The 23,774-nt window shown below is 44.5% G+C and overlaps 1 protein-coding gene across 1 annotated transcript in view; it reads right to left on the bottom strand.

Moving 5' to 3' along the window:
* FAM234A (family with sequence similarity 234 member A) overlaps positions 1 to 23,774 on the bottom strand; it is a 346,953-nt gene that overhangs the window by 185,607 nt on the left and 137,572 nt on the right. The window contains exons 4-5 of the mRNA XM_085628316.1: positions 22,068 to 22,256; positions 6,522 to 6,652 (exon numbers count right to left, since the gene is read on the bottom strand). Of these exons, the coding sequence (XP_085484442.1) occupies positions 6,522 to 6,652; positions 22,068 to 22,256 (320 nt within the window). The remainder of the gene's footprint in view (positions 1 to 6,521; positions 6,653 to 22,067; positions 22,257 to 23,774) is intronic.

Here is a 23,774-nt window from a genome sequence, read left to right on the forward strand (position 1 = left end):
CATTTCTTAAAGCCATTCAGGAATCACCTGTTCCCAGTAACAAAGACTAATTGAGATTCTTCCTGGGTTCGGCTGAGTATTACTCTAAATGTGTGCCCCATTTTGCAACCAAAACCAGTCCCCTCAGGGATCTGTTGAAGAAGGGGGTAGTGTGTGTGTGGAATGATGAGTGTCAAGTGGCATCTGACAAGATGCGGTCTGACATCCTATCACTGGTCTGTTGAAATTGTTTGAAACTAGGGACAATAGTATCATAGTTACCGATGCTAGCAACTTTGGGCTGAGTGCTGTACTAATGCAGAAAGGTGTGATGGTAGAGAGGATGTGGTATCCTTCGACTCTCATGCTTTATGGGGGGCAGAACATACGTACTCAATCATTGAGAAGGAAGCTTTGGCTCTTTGGTGGGGAACTCGGCATTTCTGCACATATGTATGGAGAGTTCATTTCCTGCTTAGAATGGATCACAAGCCATTAATTGAATTGTTTAGCACGAAAAGGTGTGACAAGACTTCTGCCAGGATAGTCAAATGGAAATATCGATTACAGGAATTTAATTATGATATTGAGTATGTTCCTGGCACGATCAACACCATAGCAAACATTTTATTCAGAATGCTGTTGGATGATTCAGTAGGAGATGTGGAAGCGACTGGTAATGGAGATAATGATGTGGTGTGTTTGAGCAATTCTATCAACAATGTGTTGCAAGGAACATTGTAAGAGAGTGAATGGAGAGCGGAGTTGAGCAAGGATCCGATTGAAAGCAGTAATGACGTGGGTTGTGCCTAAAAAAAGAGTGAAATAACTCATGCACCAAACACTGCATTGAACTGCCAGTTTGTTTCACCAACATAGCTTTGGTTACAGAACCATGCTGATTCATCAGAAGCAGCTTCAAAAAGTCTGTTGATGTTGAGAAACAGATGTATTAAGAGATACTATCATCGAAGGAGGCTGAAACTGTATCACTGTATTGGAGGCAGAAAGTAGAGCTGTAAATATGGCAAAAACAGCTTTCAGGACAAATTCAAAATGACTAGCGGATTCTCCCACTGAAGGAAAATTTACCTGTGGGATAGAATAAAGGGCAGGTATATGAACAGAAGTGGAAAAAAACTTCTCTTTGAACGTTTGTCCTTCGCCCTGTGATGCAAAGAGGATCGGTCTCTTTTACACGGTTTATGCCTTTTCTCTGGTGAAGTAGTCATGGATCGAGCTCAATGAGCATCAATTAATGATGCTACTAAAAGCTTGCCCTTTCTTTCCGAAATCACCTTTGTGTCTATGAGTGAGAAGAAATCACACCACAAGTTATGTTTCTTTATTAAACACAAAAAACCATTGATGCCAAGGTAACAAACATGGGTTTGTGAAATGGTTCGCAAGACTTCAAAACCTACAGACTTTAAGGGAATCATATTTTACTTTTTGAGGAAAAAACATGTTCAAAATCAAAAAAGAACCAAAAAGCTTGATTGTTTTCTTTTCAGGGTCTGTTGACGCACTAAAAAATGAAAAAGAATTGATGCCACCAGCGGGGTGGCTCTATATGCAGGGTTGTTGCAGTACATTCACTGAAACAATAGGACACCACTGCTGCTTTATAGCGCCACATAGTACACGAGTTGACATTATACAAAAATGCTTCGCAATCAAATCTGGCACTGAGCAGAAGGTTCAAGTAAGAAGTTTGCTGGAGATCATATCCAAAAGAAAGCTTATTTAATTCATGCCTTAAAATAGTGGCACAGTACAGGGTTGGGTCAAGTGGTAAACTGATAATTCTTAGGTAAGGGTGGCGCAAGCATGGGAAAGGCAAGTATGCACCTCAGTGGCTGGGGAGAATTTGGCATGCAATATATTCATGTGCCACTTTGTGCCCCCAGCAGCTAGTTCCGCAGTTCACTGATGTCAGATTTGAAAAGGAGTTTCAGTGGCTCTGTTATGGCCAGATCAGATTCTGACCACCTAGGCTTCATAAAGGAATATTCAGTGGTTCTGGTATGGCCAGCTCCGTGTCTATCCACCCACACTCAATTCTTGAAAATCTGCCTCCGAACTGTCACACGCTCGCTCATATATAATAACAGTAATTTATATGACCCTGTTGTGCTACAGACTGAAAGAATAACATGAAAAGGTGAGCCTTGCGCCTACATATGTCTCAATGGTGATGGGCAGTCACCCTAAAGGGGACCCAACATCACAACTGAGAGTCCCATGACTTTATTATGCATACGGGTGAAAGTCTTAGTCCGTCCCAGGTTCTGTGCAAACCAGTTAAAGTTATTTATGCAGTGTCTGTGTTGATTTTTCCCAGTTCTCAACTCAAACGCTAGAAAACTACTGACAATCATTTGCGAAAAGACCAGTCCTAAGACAGGAATCAACCAGGTATAACATTTAATTACAATATGTAGAGTTTGTTACCGCTTTTGCTCCTTCAAGAATGTTCCCATTTTAGGGGACATGCCATATGGGCAGCTAACAAAAGAAATGAGATGACGGTCGCACTCCTTTCTTGACAATGTTAAACGTTAGTTCTGGTTTCACAGTGTTTGGGTGCTATAGAGTATCACCTCTTGATCATGAGGTGTGACGATAAGATGAGAAGAAAAAAAAAAGAAAAAAAAAAAAAAAGAGTCCTTCACCACTGGAAGGGCAAACTCATGTAAGCACTCCTGAGCGAATAGAATTGCTTTAGAAAGTTAACACTCCATTAGTTATGTTTCACTAGGGTTTATTCACATCATATTCCAATAGTGAAAAGTCAGTTCATTTTTGCAAATTGTATATTTTCATTCTTCATAACAATGAGATGTAGAGCATTTGTTCGATTCACAGGAATATTATCAACAATCCCGATGCATTTCGGGACCAGCCCTTCTTCAGGAGTTCTCTCTGTAAACAAAATAGGACACACTTAATAGGTCCTAGAACTGAATACGCCAAAACAAAATAATACACTGTAATGCCAGTATGGCCAAAAAAGTGGAGGATGTGTCATGCAAACTGTAAGACCTGAGAAGTTATAATGAGTAACGGGCAAAAAAACGAGTCTTTATAGAAAAGATAATATGCTAACGAACGTGTTGAGAACTATGTGCTCGGTACTGAGGAGCAGAATGGAACCCGGTTGTGTAATGACAAAATAAATCATAAAAATAACGAGCAAAAAATGAGTCTAAGTGGAAAAGGTACAGTGAGATCAACATGCTCAGAATGGTGTGCTCAGTGCTTGACCATATCCTATCTAAAAATATCTGGAAAGAGAACCTGATTACCTACTTCAGGTATATAGATGACATTTTTGATCTGGAAAGGAACAGAAACAGATTTATCCCAGGCCATCAGCGAGATTAACACCATAGATGAACACATTCAGTTTACACATAGCTTGGACAGGAAAATAATTTCTTTCTTAGATGTTGACGTCCAGATACATGATCACAAATTAGTCCGTGTTCACCAAGTCAACAGACCAGAATAATTTTTTTACGCTTTTCTAGTTTCTACCAGATGAGTTTGAAAAAACACCTTCCATACTCGCAATTACTTTGGGTCAAACGAATCTCATCACCAGAAGAATTATACCATGAGAACATACTGCTAAAATTCAAACACAGAGCATATCCTGGAGAGATTCTACGACAAGCTAATGATACAGCTAACCAACTAAACAGAGTTGAATTGCTTAAATCAAAAGACCGCACAGCGGAAACTGATGAGAGAATGGTATTTGTGTCAAAATACTCAACTAAGAGTTTAAAAATCAAACAAACCATCAGAAAATATTGGCCTCTGTTACAGGCAGAAACGGATTTTAAAGGCATATTAGAACAGTTCCCCATCTTTGCTTATCAACGCACGAAAAACCTACAACAACTCTTACAGAAGAAGAAGAACCCTCTTAATCAGACTTACACTGGAACAATCCGGTGTCATAACTGCGGAAGCTGCAATAATATAATAAAGGGCACCACCTTAAGGCATCCTACCCAAGGCACTCCCATCAAGCTACAAGTGATAGCAACTTGCGACACAAGCAATGTACCTGCTGAAATGCCCGTGTGGGCTACCCTATGTAGGGAAAACAGAACACAAAATTAAAACTCGTCTGGTTGAACACGAAAGAAACACACGGTTGAAAAACCCTAAATCAACAGTTGCCATGCACTATTCCGAATAAAATCATAACAAAAGCCAATTACGGTATTTGATTTTGGAACAAGTCACAAAGAAATTCTTATTGCAACGCGAATTATATTGGATTCACAAACTGAACTCACTAAGCCCCAAGGGGCTAAATGACTGCGTAGAATTCAGTTGTCATGTATAACCAGTTCACACGCACTGTGATCACAAGTCGTTGATTAATTCTCTTGTTATTAAGATGAACCTTTTCCATACACTATCATATTGGTATATGTCTTATAGAGCAGGAGTCCCTTTCATGTATTTTTTCTAATTGTACATTCCTTGACATAGGTGAAAGCGCAGTCGCTATTTTATTTTCCAAGTGCTGGTGTCACCATGCTCTTTGGCTATTTTCACAAAATGTATAATCCATTTGCACCTGTTACTGTTATTTTTTGGAGTCAGATACTCAATGATTTGTTAAAAGTCACAGGTCAATAACTTTATTGAACATCATTCAGCGCTCACGCGCACAATGCACTGAAATACCGGAAGTCTTTCTTTTTAAGGTCTGTTTATAGTGTCTATTGTACTTGCGCAGTTTATTTCCGGTTTCCGCCATCATTTACTTCCGGGGCACCATTTTCGAACTTTATTCTAGAAGTGAGCACCGCTACGAGGCACGCTCGATTTAGGGTATTTCACAGGTAAAGATTTCTCGTGGCACCCTATGGAACCGCGCCACTGTGTTATCCTGCACGCCCGCGCGTTTGCACACTGTTCAACGCAGACAATTGATTTGTGTAATTACCACTGAATTCCATACACAATTCTCGTTCGCGTTTAATGTTGGTCCGTTCCCATATATGCACATAACGATGCCTGACTACCAGGTGTGACACTGTTCCGAGCACGTTTGATCACACGGGTCGCGAATTGCACTTCTATAATCTTTTTGCTAACACACACTCAGTTTCTATTTCGTTTTTAAGCACTGAGAACACCATTCTCAGCATGTTGATCTCACGGTACCTTTTCCACTTAGACTCATTTTTCGCTCGTTATTTTTATGATTTATTTTGTCATTACACAACCGGGTTCCATTCTGCTTCTAAGTACCGAGCGCATAGTTGTCAGCACGTTCGGTAGCATGGTACCTTTTCTATAAAGGCTCGTTTTTTGCCCGTTACTCATTATGACTTCTCAGGTCTTACAGTTTGCATGACACATCCTCCACTTTTTTGGCCATACTGGCTTTACAGTGTATTATTTTGTTTTGGCGCATTCAGTTCTAGGACATATTAAGTGTATCGTATTTTTTTACAGGGAGAATCCCCTAAAGAAGGGCTGGTCCCGAAATGCATCAGGGATTGTGGATAATATTCCTGTGAATCAAACAAATCCTCTACATCTCATTGTTATGAAGAATTAAAATATACAATTTGCAAAAATGAACAGACTTTTAACTATTGGAATATGATGTGAATAAACCCTAGTGAAACATAACTAATGGAGTGTTAACTTTCGAAAGCAATTCTATTCGCTCAGGAGTGCTTACATGAGTTTGCCCTTTCAGTGGTGAAGGACTATTTTTTTTCTCATATGGGCAGCTAAGACACCTTTTGCTATTTTCTTTGGATAGTGCTGCAGCATGCAGATTATGGCACTTGTGAGGAGATGGTCACCCTAATTGTGTGCAACACAATACTGGTCATTCACATATGCTGTGAACCCAAACAACCAGAGGACGAGCACTTAGTTTTCTGAGCTTCAATGTTGCATTTCTACATTGTTAACACTGAAACAAGTTTGAATCATAGATAGTGGACAATAGTTTAGTTTACAGTGTTCTGATGGTGGCATTATTTAAGATGCGCCGATCTGATCAAATCAATGCATCAGCAGTACTCCATTTAAAGATTTTTTATTTTTTCAAAAAGCAGCAGAAAGTAAATGCTTCATTGGCTATTCAACAGTTTTCCAGACGAGCTGTAGAGGTATCTTTAAAGTTGACAGTGTGTTCATATAAAGCTATATGTATTACCTTTTTCTGTTTCCTTCTAACTAAATATTAAGAGGCCTAATACTTTTAAAAAACAAAATCCTTAACAACTGTATTCCACATTCTATACACAAAGCAATCTTCCATAAATTTCTGCCATGGTAACTTCACCCGCGTAAATTATGAGTAAACTAAAGAAAGAACATCTTACAATTTAAATGTTAACTACCTCTGGCACTGTACATTATTATTATTTTTATTATTATGCTAAATTCTTGCAAGTTAATTTCAAAACCAAAAACCACAGAGGGCACAATCTGAGACTCTCCTGCAGCACCTTACATTTCTATTTGACAAGACATCACGTTCAGTTTCTTACCTTATTTTCCAATGAAACCAACACCATCAAGTCAGGGATATTATCATTATTCACATCCGGTATTTTTAGTAACGGCTTCATAACAGTGTAGGTAGCACCAAAAGAACTGGGCTTCTGCCACAGTGTTTCACCTAAAATATCAACAACAAATGTAGGGTTATTGTATAGGTTTAGTTTGTGTCTAGCTGATGTGTTACCTGAATATAGTATTGCAATTCTACCTATTTCCTCAATAATAACTCCTCAACTGTTTTTCATTCCTTTTCTTTACTTAGGAAGATCTCAACTAAAGAACTATTCTCTCATTTCAATGTTCAATACTGTCCACTGCAGACTCCTCAAACCCCAACTCCAATCTCCTACTAGTGATAGTCTTTATTTCGAAGATCTTTAGTTCCCTATGCATTTATTTCATCATACCGTAAATGATTTTTACTTTGTTCTGTTTACTTCTACCTCCTTTCAATTGTAGCCTCTCAGAACCTTAAACTTGACCATAAGGCCGTTTTACAAATCTTAATTTCAATGTAATTTTAGTACATTCAATTTCTTAGTAGCTCCATTTCATGACCCTAAATTTAATTTGAAAAGAGTTCTCCAAGAACTCAATACATCACTTCTGATGTTGAGGTCATGGTATCAACTGTCTTATTAGAACACCCAAACAATCATTGCCATTACTGCTTCTCTCTTTATTCCTTGCCAACACATGTTTCTTCTGTTGCTGTGATGTTAACAGCAGACTTCATCAAGGCTGGAATATAAAGATGATGTAGGAAAAGAAAGTATTGGGGTATATCTAATCCCATCACCAGGGTCAGTCATCCAAAATACGCACGTTATGTGTTCACATTCAATTGTCCATAAGCTGATATTTTGAAAGCGAATATAGAAAGTAGGGGAGAAGTGAAATAAAAGAAAATTATTATTATTAGTCAGATTTGTATTGCGCATGGCTGCCCCAGCAACGGGGCGTCCTAGCGCAGCCCAAACCCAAGACATACGCCAAAGAGATAGAAATACAATGTTAACCAAGAAGGCCGGGGAAGAGCCAGGTTTTTATGGCTTTACGGAAGGCCAGATGATTCTGGATTACTCTGATAGGAACAGGCAGCGGAGTCCAGAGTTTTGCTGCCAGACTACGAAAGGAGCGACCACCTGCTCTAGCTTTCAAAACACGGGGAATACAGACCAGCCACGGTCAGCCCATCTCAATAGGCGCCGAGGTACATAAAACTTGAGCAAGTTGGACAGCCCCAAGGGGGTCTGACGGGTCAAGATCTTATGCGACACACAGAGCGCCTTAAACTGAATGCGTTTTTCGACAGGCAGCCAGTGCAGCTTAGGGAGTATGTGAGCAACTGAACAGGACTTTGGGAGTGCTACTAACAAACACGCTGCAGCGTTCTGAACCCTCTGCAGGCGCTTGATGCTGGTCTTGTTAGCACCCAAATAAAGGGCGTTCCCATAGTCCAATCTGGACAAAATTGATGCCTGGACGATGGTTTGTCGCACCTTGGGAGGGAAGAAGCCCAGCAATGGTTTTAAACCACGCAAGAGCCCAAAGCACACCCCTGCCACTGCTTTGGATTGAGAGTCGAAAGTCAGACCCTGATCGAGCCACACCCCCAAGTTCTTCACAACCTCCTTGGGTATGAGGGCGGGTTTCAGACGCTCCGGCCAACACTGTTCAGACCACAACTCGCGGTCCTTCCCAAACAGTAAATCTCAGACTTGCTAGCGTTCAGCTGCAAACAGTTGGCCGCCATCCAATCTGCCACTGCTAAGAGGTCCTCTTTAAACTTAACCAGATTGTTGCCGCAATTCTTAGAAAAGGTGATCACCAATTGGGTGTCGTCGGCGTACGACACCAGTGACAACCCCCTATCTTTTGCTACTGCAGCCAGGGGGCGAACATAGATCTTAAACAGACGAGGGCTCAATACTGAGCCCTGCGGTACCCCCTGATGCAGAGCAAACTCCTGTGAGTGGAATGGTGGCACAGACACTTGAAAGGACCTCCCCTCCAAGAAGGAGCGAAACCAGCCCAGGGCCACATCCCTCATGCCAATTTCCTGAAGGCGTGTTAGTAAGATCGCATGGGAGATGGTATCAAACGCGGCACTTGGGTCCAAAAGGACCAAGGCCGCTGAATCGCCGCCGTCCAAGCTGCCCCGGATAGCTTCCGTCACTGCCGGTAATGCGGACTCGGTACCATGACAAACTCAGAAGCCGTGCTGAGATGGATCCAGAATGGCATTCTGTTCGATGTACTCGGAAAAGACAGAGTTGACGTGCGATTCCGCCAACTTCGCCAAAAAAGGCAGCTGGGAAATTGGCCAATAATTGCCTGATTCCTCAGGATCCAAGGAAGGTTTTTTGAGTAACGGGATGACTTTAGCATGTTTCCATGCCCTGGGTACGACTGCAGATGCCAGGGACAGGTTAACCAGGTCAATATCCCATGGGGAGATCAAAGAGTGAAGCTGGCGAAACAGGGCAGGGGTCAGAGGATCCGCCGGAGAGCCGGACTTGATTTTCAGGCAAAGCGCCTGTAACAGGGGGAAGCCGGCCGAGGAGACTCCCGTCAGGACACCAAAGGTGATCGACCCTCTTTCCCCTCTTCTCTTCCACCAGCACACGGAGTGGACCCACTCAGGAGCACAGTTCCCCTTCGCGGCAGAGGAAAAAGGACACCGTTCCTTTAACTGGGAAGGTCTCTCGCAAAGCCCCCAGCAGTGACTATGAGGACGGTTGGGCTGAAATACCAGGAAGTGCACTAACGCCGGTGTGTGCTTACACCAGAGGACGAGAGACAGACAGTGGAGCGGAGAACGAGGAAGCAGTTTTGGACAGCGGAGCGGAGAACGAGGAAGCCGTGCGGGACAGCGAACGGAGAGGAGAAGGAAAGCGGACGGGGCCTCGAGGGGAAGCTGCCTACGAGCTACGTGAGCCAGGAGGCCAACGACATCGTGAGCCGCCAAGCCACGTTCCCGGAGGAGCGTGGCTCTTGCAGGTACGCGAGCGCTTCACGGGCTGGGTGGGAAAAAAGGGTGGGCGCCTATAGAGGTATAAGGGGACGTCTGGGTACTTACGTTTGCTGTGCTGGTGATGTCCCGGTAACAACCCTCCCCGAGCACCAAGTCACACAGATCTTGTTATATTGTGCACAGAGTGATCCCTCACTCCCTTCCCTCACCCTCTCAAGCTGAACATAGAATACTCACCTCTGGAACCCTTTCTGTTTTATTTTCCGGGATCATCGGTACTACATTGCCACCCGCGGACCAAGCCAACCCATACTGGACTGAACCCCCGGGAGGAGAAGGACCACAGCGGGAAGGAAGGACCCACGAGAACCGGTTGCACAGACTTCCCTCCCCTATTACCGGCCTAGCCCTATACGCAAACGTGTGCACAGAGTAATAAACACACTTGAAACCCCAAAACGTTCTCCGGTATTACCTTCCAGCCCACAGCGCCTCAAATTCCATAGGTGACAAGGGAGGAAAGGATGGCAAGCTGTTACCCACCGTAGGACCCAAGGGCCCCGGTGCCTCCACCTCAGCAAGCAGATCCCCCGCAGGCAGATTGAGGTAGATCCGCTCAACTTTGTTCACAAAGTAATGAGCAAACTCATTACACTGGTGATTCGAAGAAATCGGGGAGACCGCAGATATGCCCGCACTTTTCATACCCTTGAACAGGGAGAAAATTGTCTGAGTATGATTAGTGCTAGCCAAGATTTTATTGGCCACATACTCTGCTCGTGATCTCCGAATAAGTCTGTGATACTGCTTAATGGCTGCCCGATATAAAAGTGGAAAACATTATCTAAATACTATAGTCTCAATCTGTGAGTATTATTTGTGCCCATACCGTAAATATAAGGAAGGGGTGCCACATCAAAAGTGCAGAGCAGGCAACTGGTGTTCTTACTTCCAAATAACATAGTGCAATGTTCTCGTGCCGATTGTTACCAAATTCATCAAGTCGCCAAGTGGTCTATTGGTAATGGCCGCCACGTACAAACTAAATCAGACTCACCATGGGAGAGTAGTCGAGACCTATCTTAAAGCCCAAATATGGCAGTGTAGAAGGTACCAAGCAAGGTAACAAGACAAGTATTTCAATAGATTCTGTAAATGCAACTGTAGGAAGGTAGGATCCTTCTGCATGTGTACCCCTACTTTTTGCCTGGTGCTAAGCTGGTTTTTGACTAGTCTGACTGGGATCCTGCTAATCAGGACCCCAGTATACTTGCTCTCTCCCTACATTGTTGTGTTCAGTACTCCGGTACATCCCAGATTGGATACCGGAGTACCCTTCTCAGTCTCTAGTATATGGTACCCATGTACCCAGGGCATAGGTACCCCAGAGGTCTCCCATGCGATGCAGCAGGTATTATGCCACCCATGAGAGACCATTCAAAATGGAACTACAAGCTTGCCATTGCAGCCTGTGTAAGTTGGTGCATGCACCGCTTACGAAAGATATAGGTTTACTATATCTAAGGGTCACTGCACTTAAAAGCTATAAGTCACCCCTATAGCAGGCCTTTACAATTCTGAGGGCAGTGTGCTTGGTTCTAAGTGAGAGGGTGGCCCTGCATGAGCAGGACACCCCTGCAGCCCAGGGAGTCTATTCTCCTGAGTTGACACTGAAGAAGCCATATACTTATGTAGAGGGGCATTACGTGACCGCGCGATGACCATCTCGAAAAAGGCTGCAATGAACCCTATTGTGTTTGGTGTCAATCATGTTGGAATCGAACCCCCACACCGTTACCGGAGTGGGAGGTATGATTCCACACGCCGGGAGAACCCTCTGTTAGGCTCAGTGTTCCCGGTACCAGCCTTCTAGTCCTGGACAGCACAAAACGGTTGCTGCTGACCAGAGACACATTTCTGCCCTCCTGCTGCTGAGCCAAGCTCAAACAGGGGAAGTCAGGACAATAGGCATACTGTCACGGGGAGGTGTGACCACCTCCCAGACAGGATTTAGTGTATTAGGGCTGGGTGGGTGTGCTTGCCAGCGCCTGAAAGTCTGCGTGAGGGGCACATTTGGTGTCCCTGTGCATAGTCCAGTTCAAACCAGTCCTGGGAGGCGTTAGCTCCCGCTCTGGCACGAAACTGGACAAAGGACATGGGAGTAACATCCCCCCCCCCCCGTCTAGACCCTCCCCTGGGAGGGTACCCTAAATCTTCTCAACCCTTTCTTTAGGGTACTTAAGGGCTTACCTGGGTGTAGGTCCCTAGATTTGTCGTCAAGATTCAGAACTGAAACCACTGTACTTCTACCGTCTGGGCGCTCTAGACTTCGCTGGACTTCGTTTGGGCCTGACTTCGTCTACCCCTTTCAGTCAGCTGCCTCGCCTGTGCCTGTGCACCATACAGGATCCGTGCAGGGCCTGTGGAGCATCCAAGACACCCGAAGATAATCTCACTTGGAGTGAAGAAGTCACTCCCCTCCAATCGCAGGCACCACAACACTGCTGACCCGTCTGCTGATTCCTAGCTCCTATGTACTCCGAAGGGTTGAACAACACAGGAGGTGAGTTTCTACGTCCCAAGAGGCCCGGGTTGCCTTCTCACCCAGTTTGAGGCCAGAATCCCTCGTAGTGGCTGTAATACCCGCACCCCTGGGCAAGTGCAAATGCTTGTTGGCAATTCTGCAGCAAGTGCATTGGGCTCCAAGTAACCCCAACCTCTGGCAACTTCTCCTGCAAAGATCTTCACCCACATTGCACCATGTGCTCCGTGGCCTGTTTTGTAAAGCTACACGGGGTCCTCCTGCGACTCTAGTGTCTTCGACCTGTGGGTCCTTTGGAGGGTCAACAACATCTTCTTTGGGCTTCCCTGATTACTCTGGACTTGCCCTGACTCCCTTGCGTGTGGTGAGTTTCCTAGACCTTGCTGGCCCTCTTCCTGCAACTTCTTGACCTCCTGCATGGGTTGCTTTTGCCAAGGCTTGTTGGTGCTTCCGCCGGACATCGACCCTATAGCACTCGATATCCTTCGTGGGATAGCTCGTATCCGGCTCCTGGTCTGGTTCCCACAGCTGTAGAGTCAAGGTCATCGACATCTATCTTGAAGCACCAACATCGGTGGGCATTCGTCTACTGAGCCCCTGGTCACTCTCAAGTGACCCAGACTCTGTCACCTCTGCTTTCAGGTACTCCTCAAAAAGGATCCATGTTTGGATTCTCACTGACACTTTCTCCTCTTCCAGCAGCAGCACTTTCCTGAAGTCCTCCATTCGGTTCGGTGGTTTTTGACACCACTTCACACCTATGCACCAGGCTTCCCTGGGATAGGTAACTTGGGTACTACAGTATCCACGGGTGGGGAGGCTCTCCAACCTTTTGTCTTCCACGGGGTTTCCTCAGGGTCCACTAGGAAGGGTCCCTAACCTTTAAAAAACCAACTGTGACTTACACGTACAGTTGTGCGGAGCCTGCGGCCGTGTTCTCACACTGCACGCGTCCTCCGTGGGGTCCCTATCTACTCACCTTGGGTGGCCCCTTGGGTCCCCAGCGATTCTACAACCTCTCGACATTGTCCAGACTCGAGTTGTGGTTCTTATACCACTTTTAGTATATGGTTTGGTCCCTCCTCAGGGCCGACTGTGTATTAGTGCCATTTACTGTGATTTCTTTGCTATAGTATTGTTTGATTTGGTCATATCCCTGTGTGGGAGATACTGGACCGTACTAGAGAGTATTATACAACAAATACATATTTTCATAAATACCTTGTGTGGTTCTTTTTCATTTAATCTATACTAGAAGATTGCATTCTGGTACAACACGCTGCTTTACACTCATTCAAGACTATGCCTGAAGGCTGCTCTCCACAGCTACCACTTAGATAGCTTCCTAAGGTTATCTGAGACCACTAAAATTACCCTAAGGGTTGTCTGGACTGGTGCAACGTGTTCACTTACATTAGTGGACATCATATACCAGGCCAGCCTCTCACATTGGTATGCAGCGGTTTGGATTCAAGCTTGAATTATTTTACCAAATAAATCTTTGCATTGATTAACTGAAAAACCACTAGTACAAGGCACATATAAATACAAGCTAAGAATAGTAAGTTCTAATGAACTTGGGGTTGGGTAAGTTAAGGGTCTAGCACACCCTTTCTCCAACCTAAGAGAGTTTAGCTCCCACTAGGTTGGGTAGGTGCAACACCACACCTCACTTAGTATGTCTACTAAAGGAGATGTCAGTGGATCTCTGCCTTCTAGATACAGGAAACTTTCGGTCCAAGAACTGAAAGCACTGTGTGCCTCTAGAAAGCTGAAGACAAGGAGAAGTGGCAACACTCAACGCCTTGTAGAAGTGGTACTGTTGGATGACCTGAGGAAAGCCTCTGGGTCAGACGAACAGGACAAAGTGAGTGGGCTAGGGAATGAAGATAGGGCAGGAGGTGAACCCCTCTTTGACCTAGAATGAAACCCTGACCAGGGGGAGCCCACTGGCTCCCACCTGGACAAATCAGACCTCCCAGAGGCAAACACAGAGGGACAAGAGGATGTCCTCTTTGATCCTACTGGGAAGGTGCAGAGTAGACCAAGGAGGTCTAGATCCTCCTCTGCAGAGTCCAAAACTTCTAGACAGTCAGTAGGGACCTCCATTTCTAGTAAAGCAGGTAACTATTTGGATAAGGAGTCCCAAAGGCTTGAGCTAGAGAAAGCTAGGCTTAGGCTCAGGAAAGGGCAGTTGGCCCCTTGATAGAGTCCCTAGACGTCCAGAAGGCACAGAAGAAATTGGGACTAGAGTCCCATGGTGGCAGCAACAGTGTCACTAGAGTTAAGGAACATTCCTTTGATAATAGGTACCTGAGCAAGATTGTCCCTCCCTACCATGTTGGGGATGACATTCATAAATGGATAACTTCTTTGGAGAGGGCCTGTAAAGTTCAGAGGGTCCATCAAAAGCAGTGGGCAGCTATTTTGTGGCTCTCGTTTGCTGAAAAAGGTAGAGATTAGCTCCTCACTATTAGAAAAGAGGAAGCTGACAATTACTCAGTTCTGAACAGTGCTCTCATAGATGGGTTTGGCTTCACCCCTGAACAGTGCAGGATTCGGTTCAGAGACACCCAGAAGACACAGAATCAGGACTGGGTAGACTTTGCGGATAGTGCTACAAAATCTCTGGAAGGTTGGTTGCTTGGCAGCAAAGTGCATGACTACTAAGGAATGTACAATTTGATTGTGAGGGAGCAGATCCTTTATAATTGTCAAAACCTGCTTTTGCATCAATACCTGGTGGACTCAGATCTGACTTCTTCCCAAGAATTGGGAAATAAGACACAGAAATGGGTTAGAACCAGGTCTAAGAGGAAGAACCAAGGTGGTGGTGACCAGAAGCAAGATACTTCTAAAACCCAAGAGAAAGGTGGAGATAAGTCTATAGAGAAGCCCTCTGAAGGTCCCCAAAAGTCCTCCGCTGTGGGTGGGTCCCTAACTACTGCTTCCCCTGGAAAGAAACCTTATTGATTTGTTTGTAAAAAGCAAGGCTACAAGAAATAGGATTCTGATTGCCCCAAGGCCAGCAATAAGGAAATTGTTCCTCCTACTACTACAGCACCCCCTTGTGCTCCTGGCAGTACTCTCCCAGGGAGTAGTAGCGCACTCAAAAATGTAGTTGGGTTCTCACGGGGTACTAAGGTGGATACTGGCCTAGCCAGATCCCCCACACAGGCTACCTTAGTCTGTGATGGTGGCATGGGGTTTGCCACTTTTCCTGAAAGTCCCAGTACTTTAGGCAAGTACAGACAGGAGCCTCTGATCAATGGTCAGAAATCTGCAGCCTATAGGGGCACAGGAGCTAGTGTCACCATGGGGAAAGGAAACCTAGTGCCCCGACTTTACCTGAGTACAAGTACCAGGTGACCACCACTGATGGTGTTAGGACAGACCATTCCATGGCCATAGTCAATATCAGCTGGGGAGGGGTCACTGGTCCCAAAAGAGTTGCAGTGTTCCCAAACGTGCCTATAGATTGCCTCTTGGGCAATGATCTGGAAACTTCAGCCTGGGCTGAAGTAGAACTGAAGGCCCATCTAGAAATGTTAGGCGCCCCTGAGAAGGTTGGTGTGACCCCTAGGGCCCCAGCCCAGCCCCAGGGAAGTTCAGGAGCATGAAAGAATGGCCCACTCTACTAACCCAGAGAGCACAGACGATAAAGAAAAGTATTTCTCCTCCCAGAATATAGGTAAGGGTCAGCCTCCTCAAGGAACTGATTACCCCTTGTGAAGGAACTGTCTCAGAGGTGGTCAGGCCTGTCCTGGCAGAGCCACTGAGGTCAGGGGAACCTTCTAAGAGATACCCAGTCTGGAGCAGGTATCCTGCCCCTCTCTATCCAGCCTCAGTCAGCCTAGGACTGCAGAGGTCAGGGATGTCAATGGACCCTTAAGGGCCCACTGCCAGGAGAAATCCCCCCATCTCCACAGATTAGGGACCCCCAGCCTAGTAATACTAGACAGGTGGATATTCCTCAGCAATCTGATGGATCCCTCTTACCCATAGACAAGGACATCCCACAGATGGACTTTGTTGGACAAAGGAAAGGAATATGCTACTTACCAGTATGCATCTGTTCTTGGCATGTAGAGCTGCAGATCTACACACTGTGCATAGATCACCATCTGGTGTTGGGCCCGGTTGATTGCAGTTGCTCTTCCTGTTGGAAAGTCTCTGGAAGTCACGAGGTATGTGACGACTCCTCTGGATCGTATTGCAAAAGATATCAGTCGGTCCTAGAAAGAAAGGACTACATGATGGATAGTACTATGAGGAAGACGAGACCAACCCGGTTAGGGCTTCACTTCCCTACTCAGACACCCCATCAGCCTTTTTCGTGGATAAAACAGATTACAGGTAATCACCCCAAATTTTTGAGGAGATCCACGACCCTACAGGGGAGGAACTTCTCAGTGGACCATAGGATAGGGAGTATCCATGCAAAGGCAGGACCTTCCTTATATGGCCAGTTAGGAAATATAGTCTCAACTGGGCATGGTTAGCCTTATCTCCTTTCGTTTGGGGAGGGTTATGTAGGAAGGAAGGATCCTTCTGCATGTGTACCCCCACTTTTTGCCTGGTACTAAGCTGGTTTTTGACTAGTCTGACTGGGATCTTTCTAATCAGGACCCCAGTCTATCTGCTTTCTCACTACATTGTTGTGTTCAGTACTTGGGTACATCCCAGATTGCATACTGGGGTACCCTTCTCAGTCCCTAGTATATGGTACCCATGTACCTAGGGCATAGGTACCCCAGAGGTCTCATATGGGCTGCAGCAGGTATTATACCACCAACGAGAGACCATTTAAAATGCAACTACAGGCCTGCCATTGCTGCCTGTGTAAGTTGGTGCATGCACCACTTACGAAAGATGTAGGTTTACCATATCAAAGGGTCACTGCACTTAAAACTTATAAGTCACCCCTATAGCAGGCCTTTACAATCCTGAGAGCAGGGTACTTGGTTCTAAGTGAGACGGAATCCCTGCATGAGCAGGACACCCCTGCAGCCTAGGGAGCCTATTCTCCCGGGTTGCCACTGAAGGAGCCCTATACTAATAAAGAGGGGCATTACGTGACCACGCAAAACAGCTGCAACGAACCGTATGTTTGGTGTCTAACATGTTGGAATCATACCCCCACACTGTTACCTGTGTGGGAGGTATAATTACACCCACCGGGAGAACCCTCCGTTAGGCTCAGTGTTCCCGGTACCAGCCTTCTAGTCCCGGGCAGCACAAAATGGTTACTGCTGACCAGAGACATTTCTGCCCTCCTGCTGCTGAGCCAGGCTCAAGCAGGGGAAGGCAGGACAATAGGCATCCGGTCACAGGGAGGTGTGACCGCCTCCCAGACAGAATATGGTGTATTAGGGCTGGGTGGATGCTCTTGCCTGCGCCTGAAAGTCTGCATGAAGGGCACATTTGGTGTCCCTGAGCATAGTCCAGTTCAAACCAGTCCTGGGAGCCGTTGGCTCCAGCTCTGGCGGGAAGTTGGACAAGGACATGGGAGTAACCTCCCCCCTGTACAGACCCTCCCCTGGGATGGTCCCCTGAATCTCCTCAACCATTTCCTTAGGGTACGTAAGGGATTACCTGGGTGTAGGTCCCTAGATTCGTCGTAGACAAGATTCAGAACTGAAACCACTGCACTTCTTCCGTCTGGGCACTCTGGACTACTCTGGACTTTGTTTGGGCCCAACTTTGTCTCCCCCTTTTGGTCTGCTGCCTCGTCTGTGCCTGTGCACCATACAGGATCCGTGCAGGGCCTGTGGAGCATCCAAGATACCTGAAGATAATCTCCCTTGGAGTGAAGGAGTCACTCCCCTGCATTCACAGGCTCCTCAACACTGCTGACCGGTCTGCTGATCCCAAGCTCCTACAGACTCGAAAGAGTTCAACAACATAGGAGGTGGGTCTCTAGGTCCCTAGAGGCCCGAGCTGCCCTCTCACCCAGTTTGAGGCCAGAATCCCTCGGGCGGAGGGACAGGGGTGGGGGGGCTGCAATACCAGAACCACTGTGCACCGCATACTTTTACAAGTGCAAATGCTTTTTGGGCAATTCTGCAGCAAGCGCATTGGGCTCAAAGTAGCCCCAACTTCTGGCAACTTCTCCTGCAAAGATCCTCACCCACATCGCACCGTGTGCTCTGTGGCCTGTTTTGTAAAGCTGCACAAGGTCCTCCTGCGACTCAAGTGTCTTCGACCTCTGGGTCCTGTGGAGGGTCAGCTGATTGCTTTGGGCTTTCCCTGACTCCCCTGCGTGTGGTGAGTCTCCTGGACCTTGCTGGTCATCTTCCTGCAACTTCTTGACCTTCTGCGAGGGTTGCTTATGCCAAGGCATGTTGGTGCTCCAGCGGTCAGTGGACCCTGAGGAAACACCGTGGAAAACAGAAGGTTGGAGAACCACTCCACCCGTGGAAACAATAGTCCCAAAGTTACCTATCCCAGTGGCGTCAGAAACTGCCTCAGGATTGTAAAGGCCTGCTAGAGGGGTGACTTATAGCTTTTAAGTGCAGGGTCCCTTAGATATAGTAAACCTATATCTTAAGGAAGTGGTGCATGCACCAACTTATACAGGCTGCAAAGGCAGGCCAGTAGGTCCATTTCGAATGGTCGCTCATTGGTGGCACAATACATGCTGCAGCCCATGGGAGACCTCTGGGGTACCTATGCCCTGGTTACATGGGTACCATATACTAGGGAGTGACAAGGGTACCTCAGTATCCAATTTGAGGGTGAACCCAAGTACATAGCATAACAGATTAAGGAGAAAGCAGATTGACTGGGATCCTGCTAATTAGGACCCCAGTCTGACTAGTCAAAAACAGCATTACGTCTAGCAAAAATTGGGGGTAACCAGAAGAAGCAGAGCCTACTTTCCTACACCGTGGATACTACACATTACAAGATGGTCACAGTGTTTTAATGGGAGATTGTTAGCACTGTGTTAAGAAGTTGCTCGGTAGCTCATGCAGGGATGAATAGGAGTTATAATATGGTGCATGTGCTGAACGCCAAGGACCAGAGACACGCCGGGACCCCTAATCTTTCCGAGGTAAGCCAGGATTATCTGTGGCACCGTTCTGGCTCAATGATAGGAATTGGGATATTGAGTATTATTTATAGCAATAAGCACCGAGTCTACTCTGTTTTTCGCTTCACTTCACTTGTCACAATAATTGTTTCGCTGTGTATATTTATGGCAGTAATTTTGGTTGCCAGACAGGTCCGACTGGATGATAATACACAGATTATGGCACTTGGTGCATTTCTCGTGACTATCTGTCACAATAACAGTTTTTTTGCTATTTATACCACTTGTGGTAAACTGATTTGTCTGACACGCCCACCTGGGTAGATGAGATAATAATGCATTGATGAGTGCACTCTGTCTAATGTTTAGGTTTTACTTTAGATTTGGCAGCATAGATGCCACCTTATACTTAGTGTCCTATATTCCGTTCTATTGATGCATATTGTGAGCTAGGTTTACCGAACCATGGTAAACATTTGAGACCATGTGAGTTATTTTTATTTGAGTAGGGTATTCCTGTTTTACTGACAGATTTATAATCAGATTGATATAAGTTAGTGCCACCCGTTATTTTATTAGACATTCACTGACGGTACGATAACCTACACCCAGTCTTTAATATTGACTTTAGGAGCACAAGGTAAGACATCCACATGAGATGTTATTTCCCTAAGATATTAGGCAATGAGAACTGTTCCTGGTATAAAAATAGGATTTTGGTTGCATTTACACAATCTATTGAAATCTCTGTCTGGTTATCTTGCTTGGTACCTTCTACACTGCCATATTTGGGCTTTAAGATAGGTCTTGACCACTCTCTCATGGTGATTCTGATTTGGTTCCATTACTTGGCGGCCATTACCAATAGACCACTTAGTGACTTGATGGATTTTGTAACAATCAGCACGAGAATACTGCACTATGTTATTTGGGAGTTACAACACCAGTTGCCTGCGCTGCACTTTTCATGTGGCACCCCTTCCTTATATTTGCAGTATGGACACAAATAGTACTCACAGACTACGAGATTATAGTATTTACATACTTTTTCCCACTTTTCTTTTATTTCACTTGTCCCCTACGTTCTATATTCACTTTCAAATTATCAGCTTATGGACAACTGAATGTGAACACATAATGGGCGTATTTTGGATGACAAACCCTGGTGATGGGATTAGATATACTCAAAGACTCTTTCTGTTCCTACATCATCATATTTATATTGCAGCCCTGATGAAGTCTGCTGTTAACATCACAGCGACAGACAAAACTTGTGTTGGCAAGGAATAAAAAGAGAAGCAGTAATGGCAATGACTGTTTGGATGCTCTAATAAGGGACAGTTGATACCATGACCTCAACATAAGAAGTGATTTATTGAGTACTAAGAGAACTCCTTTCAATTTATTGAGAAAAAGCCTTTTTTCCAACTGAGGAAGATCGGGCGACTCCTCCTCCTCCTGAGCAGCAAAGGACACATGAACATTAGCCTTATGGACTTTATATTAAAATAACCTTGTACTGATTGCGTTGTGTGCGCTAAATGAACCCAGCCACCACCTGGTATTGACCCAACTGTAATTTAATTTTAATTAATAATCTAAATTACATTTTAATATTGCATTTATACTAGCTCTAAAACCTATATTCTAAATGTAATTTACAGTTTAGGAAAACTTATTTAAATCCCTATTCTAAACATTCATAACATCATAATTATTTATTTTTCAATAATTTAATGAAACTAAAATTTACTTCTCTTAATTTCAATCAAATTCCTAACCCTACATTGAAATGAATACAAACTTTACTATATAACTAATGCCAATCATAGTCTTATGTTTTATTAATCGCATTCGCTCATAACAGTAAATGGTTTTATTGTGATTTGAGTTTTATTCTAAGGCTAAATCTTATTAATTAAATAGAGTGTCAAATGTTTAGAGTAATACTAGCCGTGAGGTAAATACATGTAAATCATCTGAAATTATAAATAATGTACTACGTTTTAAAAACCCTAACGTTAATTTATTATTACTACCATAAAATACCATTTTCTGTTGCCTTGAGACAGTGATGGTGTAACTCAGGAAATGCAGATGAATGAAAGGTGTAGTTGAAGTAAAAGCAAGGATGAAAATGTCAAAGGACAAAGGAAAAGCACTATCCTCTCACTTGCACTCTACCGATGAATCAGCAAATACCTCTGCTTCGATTACGTTGGCCTCTGTAAATTATGATCCTTGAGCAATAATAAGTGAGAAGATGTTTACCACGTCCACTATTCACCAAGAGCGATTAAGAAGACACCTTCAGATTTCTCCATCCCCTGTCCCTCTGTTAAACCACCTTAAATTTAATGGGGGATGAGGCTCGATAAATACGAGACCATGAGAATTTCGATCCTGAAATCACCCAAATCCATATATTATGCCCCATTTTGCAGGACTTAACTTCCAACTGGCGATAATTATCGCCTCCAATCTCTGGGGCTATGAGTATTTATGGGTGTGGTAGCTATCATCTACCTCTCTTGGACACTCCTAATCCACCCCTTGGACTAGATCAGCCCTATGACCATACATCTCGCATTATGGGCACTGGGTAAGAGAAGGGGAATGCATGTTCTGTTCTAGCAGGGTTCTTGCTATGAGCAGTGATCTGTGTTACACAACTGTCACGATGATACCCGATTATGCGCTTACTGTGCCTACCTCATGAGACATTACCATCCACACTTCAGTGCGTATGCCCAATATAAACTGCCTAGTTATGCCCCAATCAATTTACGTCATAGGACATTGACCTTACCGACACATATTTAATCTCCAATAGTGAACATGCTCCTATAAATTGTGCAATGCCTCCATGTATGCAGGAATGAGGCGTATGAACACAGGATTTATCCCTACACACTTAAGACTCCTATGTACATGCAAGTACACTACTATGAACCAGCTCTTTAAGTACACATTCCTACCAGTGTGAAAATCGATTGCAGTTAAGAATTCGGGTTTGCCAATAATGAGGCATCCTGAGGGCACGGCCCCACCCAGCTGTTCGATACCACACTCAACTAGCAGGATATCTTCAGTTATTGGCCTTTCCCACAAGGTGCTACTGTTGGTTCCGGAGACAGCAGTCATGAAGGCACAAGGTGAGGAAAGTCCTGAAAAAGTACACAAAAACAGTAATATTTTAATGAAAAAGTGATATAACCACCACAATGTGTTTAATGTACAGGACCAATGCAAAGTGCTTTGACAAGTTCAATATTGTTAATTTATCAAATGCAATTAGTAGACTTGTTTCAATTAGACAGAACTATTAGAACTAAAATTGGTTATTGTAATACAGTCAAATTAATTTGTTGCCAGTTTCTGGAAAACTATATATACAGTAGAACCCATCCTTAAGAAGTTCAGGTGGGACTAAAGTGAGGAAAATAATAGCAGAATAATTTGTTTCAAGGATTTATATAGCATGGACCTCACCACAATCAAACAAGCACAGGAAACAATCAATAACCCTGCAACAGAATGGAATCGAACTGTGGAAGCTCTGCTCCATATGCGTAGATAGCTGATCTCAAAATCTTGGAGTACATGAACCATTGAGTGATGGTGCTTGATATGAGGTGACAAGGTGCTGGTCTTAGGAGTGTTACTGGTCTGTTGTTCAGTCTGCCAGTTAGGCACAAATTCTACCCTCTCCAAGGCAGTGATAGAGATTGCTTAGTTTGAGCCAGTGGTTCCTGGGGACCGGCACCGTAATCTATTTGTCAACAATGGTGCTTGTGACAGTCTGCACAAGGTGGCACTGTCTGGCTAAATTCCAGATGAGCATAACAACAGTTAATTATTAATTTGATAATACATTAAAAATGACTATTACCTGCCACTCAAACCATTCCTATAGCTTTGGGGGGCTGAAATAGTCGGAACGGTCACACTTGTAGTAGTGTGATGGTTAGTAGTTGTGTTGTTACTATCGATGGCAGGGGCAATGTGTGATGCAAGCTGCAATGGCCTCCCTGGCACTTATGTTTTATACAAATTAAGCACTGATTAATGTAATATTTAGAGTGTTCTGCCAGTGTGGTAGAGGGTAACCTCTGCTATTACAATGTACCAATGTTAACACCCACATATCTGGTCTCTCCAACAAGGTTTTTCCCGCACAAGCATGGGGGCAGATAGCATTAAGGAACTCCGACAAGATCAAGGAAGTCCAAAGTATAGACATTTTCATAACACTAATTATACAGCGGATCGAAAGAGATAAATTAGACCATTAAAATAAATCCTTATACGTTTCATGACTCGTTCTGTTCATATGCCAAATGTTATGTTATACTATGTTAATAACACTTGTATAGCGCGTAACTACCACTGGTCTCTAGGCCTTGCCCAAGGGTTATGAGAACATGTTACTACAGATATTGATGAGATGAGAAGTATTAATCTCTTCCAAAAGCTTGTTTAAATAGAAACGTTTCCAATCTCTTCTGAAAGGAAAGGAGACCAGTTTCTGTCCTCAAACCTTCCGGAAGTCCATTTCAGATCTATGATCAGCAAAAACACCTCAGAAGAGCGTAGACGGCATCCAGGAACATATTGCCGTAGCCATTCCTTAATATAAGATGAAACTGTCTAATGCAACGTCTTATGTGCAATGCACATGCCTT

Source organism: Triturus cristatus, chromosome 10 (genome assembly GCF_964204655.1).
Source record: "Triturus cristatus chromosome 10, aTriCri1.1, whole genome shotgun sequence".
Classification (NCBI taxonomy): Eukaryota; Metazoa; Chordata; class Amphibia; order Caudata; family Salamandridae; genus Triturus; species Triturus cristatus.